A 4,433-nucleotide genomic window follows, 5' to 3' on the forward strand; every position below is an offset into this window, starting at 1 on the left:
CAAAAAACACCACAGCCCCAGTGAACCACGCTGCACATCCATTCCTCCATCCCCACAAAACCCCTGAGAATGCAACAGCCAGCACTGAATCAACAGCCAGAATCCTGCTCCTGTGCACCAGCCCCACTCAGCTGGCACTGCAGGGGACAGGGTGTCCATCAGCACAGCCACCCTGCACAGCCCATGGGGACAGATGCAGGATGGGCCCAGCCTGGAGAAGCTGACACATCAGAGGTGTCAGAAGGCAATGGGAATGGCAGCCCAGTGCTGGCACAGTATGGAAAACTGCTCTGGGTCACATTCCAAGTCTTTATGATGGCAAATCAATGCAATTGGGAGCATGTGATATGAATGTTCATGTAACACCCTCCTGGCTCTTATATCCCACAGAAATCATGGCTATCATCATTTGGAAGAGAGAAAATGCTGGTGGCTCATTTCCTGTAGCCATAGAGTTCCTGCTTGGGCTTTCATTTTTCCTGCTTCCACCACAGCACCACATGAGATCTCCTTGGTTTCTGTGCTCCTGATGTGCAAGGCCAAATGGGACAGGTCCTGTACTACCCCAAAGGGCACAGGCAGTCCATGCCCTACCGAACTTAACACAACTTGCCTGGGAAAAACCTCACAGCTTTCAGGGTCTAAATCATTTGGAAGATTTAGGGCACTGCAGTGTGGGGGAAACTCAGCATGGTGCCATCTTTGAAAGCCTTCACTTTCCCAAGCAGATGAGATTGGAACAGGGAATAGTCCCAGTTTTTACCCCTTCCCCCCATATGCTTCAAAATAAACTTGGCAAAAAGTACCAGCTTTATTTTCTTGGCTCCCATGACCTGCCCCACTAGGGGGCTCTTCACTTACTCTTAAGGCAATGCCATTTGAGAAACAAACATGGATTTCAATGCCTGTGAAGCATCAAAATAAATGCCAATTTTCCAGCATGTGGGCTGAACGTTGCAGCACCCAGACTCTCAGACTAAAAAGGACACTTTTTAGAGTCCCCTGACCTGCTGAGCACAGTCAGGGCTCTGCATGATCATCATAGGCAAAAAAAGGGACAGAAGAACCCAGATCCTGAAGCCTGACACTGATCAAACAGGGATCAGTATCAAAACCAAAACACTCTCCACCACAGAAAAACATCTCCGCTGTTTGTGTCACCCAGCACAGCACCCCCAAACCAACATTCAAATAGTCAAGAGAGACACTGGCCCCGGGTAAGGGGATACCCAGCACATTTACATCCCTGCACCTGCCCTGTGCCCACAGCAGCGGCACCAAAATCCCCCCCAGCAGCAGCAGCAGCTCTATAAAGCTCCTCTTGCCATCCCTGACACTCCACCAACAGCAGCCACTGACCTGCCTCAGGCTCTGCTGCCACAGCCCCCTTGGCCAGCACAGCTCTGCTCCCCAGCTCGCACCATGGAAGCTTGTCACCCTCCACAGCAATCCAATGGCACTTCCTATGGGGCCATGGCTTTGGCCATCATCACCCTGGAGGTGTTTGCTGGCATGTGGATAAATGCTTTCATCGTTTGTGTGCTTTGCATTGCCTGGGTCAAAAAGAAAACCCTGAACTCTAATGAGAAGATCTTGCTGCTGCTGGGATGCTCCAGGATTTCCTTTTTATGCGATGCATGGCTTTACCACTTCCTGTCAAAAATCTTTCCCAATTTTCTTCATTGTCAAACCATACTTAAAGTCCTTGCATCGATTGGAACATCTTTTAATTATTCCAACTTGTGGATCTCAGCCTGTCTTTGTGGTTTCTACTGCATAAAAATTGCCAATTTCAGGAACAGCTTCTTCATCTACCTGAAAGTAAAAATTGACAGAATGGTGCCCTGGCTCTTGTTGGGGTCAGAAATTTTTGCCCTGGCTATAAGCATCATCACCTATGTCCTCGGTGAAACTCTGCAGAAGAACATCACTTTGACCGGCCAAGGAAATTTTTGGGAAGTAACTATCAGGAAGGATAAACATCTTTTCTCTTCTCATTTTCTTGCTGGGCTTGTATTAACGGCTTCATTCCTGGTAGTCACCTTTTCTGCTGTTTCCCTTCTCTTTTCTCTCTGGAGACACAAGCGCACGATGCAGACCAACTCCATGAAGGACCTCAGCATGGATGCCCACATCAGAGCCATGAAATCTGTCCTCTCCTTCTTAGTGATGTACAGCATCAACTTTGTATGTTTGACCTTGACAATAATTTATACCACGAAGAAAGAAAATATCATGACACTCCTTATATACATATATTTGTATGCTTTTCCAGGTGTTCATTCCCTTATTCTGATTTTCAGCAATCCCAAGCTGGAAAAAGCACTGCTGAAGTTTCTCTCCTGTGTGAAGGGGGAGTTTTTCATGAAGTAGGAACTGAGAGAGAAGCTGGAGCCCATGCAAAATGTTGATCTTTTACTGTAGAAAACAAGTAATTTCATTTCGGATGCAGCTCTCCAGGCAGTGTAGATGATACTGATGTTCACTCTTCAACATCCAAGTTACAACAACTTCATTTGTGTCTTTTGAGCTAAATTATTGTGAGCTAAATTCTATTATCATATTGCATTATTATCATATTTAGATTCAGCTAAACTTTGAGATACATTTTTGTTATAAACAAAGTCATTTAGCCCTGATGGTAGGAACTATGCCTAAGCAAGCCCCTGTGTGGTGAAGGGATTAATTTGGGCATGAGAGTCTGCTGGTGGGGTGATGGATCATTGGGCAGAGCCCCTTTACCTCTACCTGTGCTCAGTGGAAGAGGGAGTGATGCTAATTAAGTGTTCAGCCGCTGCCCAGGACTCACAGCCTTTGCAATCAGAACCCCGGGTATCCCTCACCTCCACAGCAGCTGGCTGCCCACCACCATTCACCATGGCAGCAAGGAGGTGTTTTGACTGCAGCCTCACCTGCGTTTCTCCCAAAAGTATCAATCTGGCATTTCAAATCCTCCCTGGCAGAGGATGAGACTATCACCCCACTGTGCAGACAGGACAACAGGATTGCTTTGCTCTCCTCCCCGATGCAGGGAACACCTCTTTGTAACAATTTGCGCTTTTGATTTTGTCAGATTGCACCGTGGTGAAATTCTGTTCATAGGCCTACCTAGAGGTGAAGTTAAGCTTAATGAATTACCCATTGCTCTTCCTTATTTTCTTCTTCTTTCCTAAATATTTTTAGAGCTAGTCCAGTGAGTGTATTTATTAGTAGCAATTCCAAATTTGTATTTCTACAATAAAGTGCATTAGTTGTGATTCTGTGACTCTGAAAGTTCTTACTGAACATGACAAGACTTACATGTTGAATTTGCCATAATCAGATATTCAACCGAGCTGCACCCAGGCACTTTCATCTCTGAGGACCTGCAAGGGCTTTATTTTCTCCCACATTTCTAAACTCTTATTGGAGTAGGAAAATGTGCAAGACTGGAACACAAACCGGCTGCAAAAAATGGAATAACAATACTGCCAACCTTCCACAAATGTTTTGGTATTCACAGAATGAAATGGCTGCAATGAATAGGTTTCCCTCTATTTTGGTTTCCCTTTCCTTCTGCTGTGGCATATATTATGGGCTGTATCAGGGCCTGGCAGTGGCTGATAGCTCAGTGTGAACTCACTGAGCCCTGTCACTCACCAGAGGTGGTCACTGAGCCACAAAGAGCGAGGCAGGAACGGCCCCGGGGAGCTCAGGGGGTGCAGAGCCCCCTTCCCACCCCAGCCCTGCGCATCCTCTGCACCCCACTGCCTGCAAGGGCAGGACTGCCTGCTCTGTGGGACTGCTCTCCTGGGCTGCTCTGACCTGGAGATGAGATTGGCTTTTCCCAGTGCACTCTGGCTCAGTGAAACACCCAGCGAACAGGCTTTGCCCTCGATTGGGGAAGCAACTTGAGGCATCAGGAGTGGAGGAGACAACTTGTTAAGAGGTGACTGCAGCCCCTATTCAACTTGGCCCTGTGCTGCTGTGGGGGAGTAGTTGGAGGATCTGGGGATGAATTAGGGAAGTTGGCCTCAGATGAATGGGTTGTAGAGGGAGTGGGATCAAGGTTTCCTTTTCTTCCTCATTATCCTGCTCTATTTTCTATATTTAAATGAATTAAATTAATTTTCCTGGTGTCAAAATACATTTTGTCCACGACAGTAAATGGTGAGTGATCTCCCAGCCATTATCTCAAAACATGAGTTTTTCCAGCCTCTTTTTTGCCCCTGCCCTTCCTGTGGGTGCGAGGGAAAAACCAGCTCGGTGGAGTTCTGGCTTCTGCCTGAGGGCAACCCATCACAGCAGCTGAAACATGAAATAGTGTCAGCAAATACAAAACAGAACCTGAATTGGTCACTTCTGCCAGCAGCTCAGCTCCAGATGCAGATTGCAAGCAGCTCTGCTGGACACATCTCCCCTGTGAAAGGCCCTGAAAGGCAGGAACATCCACA

General features: G+C 47.1%; 1 protein-coding gene across 1 annotated transcript; it reads left to right on the plus strand.

Moving 5' to 3' along the window:
- Positions 1-1,422: 1,422 nt before the first annotated feature.
- Positions 1,423-2,373, plus strand: LOC134416684 (taste receptor type 2 member 9-like). The gene has a single exon (XM_063153428.1). It carries the CDS (start codon positions 1,423-1,425, stop codon positions 2,371-2,373), a length of 951 nt encoding a protein of 316 aa, XP_063009498.1.
- Positions 2,374-4,433: the final 2,060 nt, after the last annotated feature.

The sequence above is a fragment of the Melospiza melodia genome, chromosome 3 (assembly GCF_035770615.1).
Source record: "Melospiza melodia melodia isolate bMelMel2 chromosome 3, bMelMel2.pri, whole genome shotgun sequence".
In the NCBI taxonomy this organism is placed as follows: domain Eukaryota; kingdom Metazoa; phylum Chordata; class Aves; order Passeriformes; family Passerellidae; genus Melospiza; species Melospiza melodia.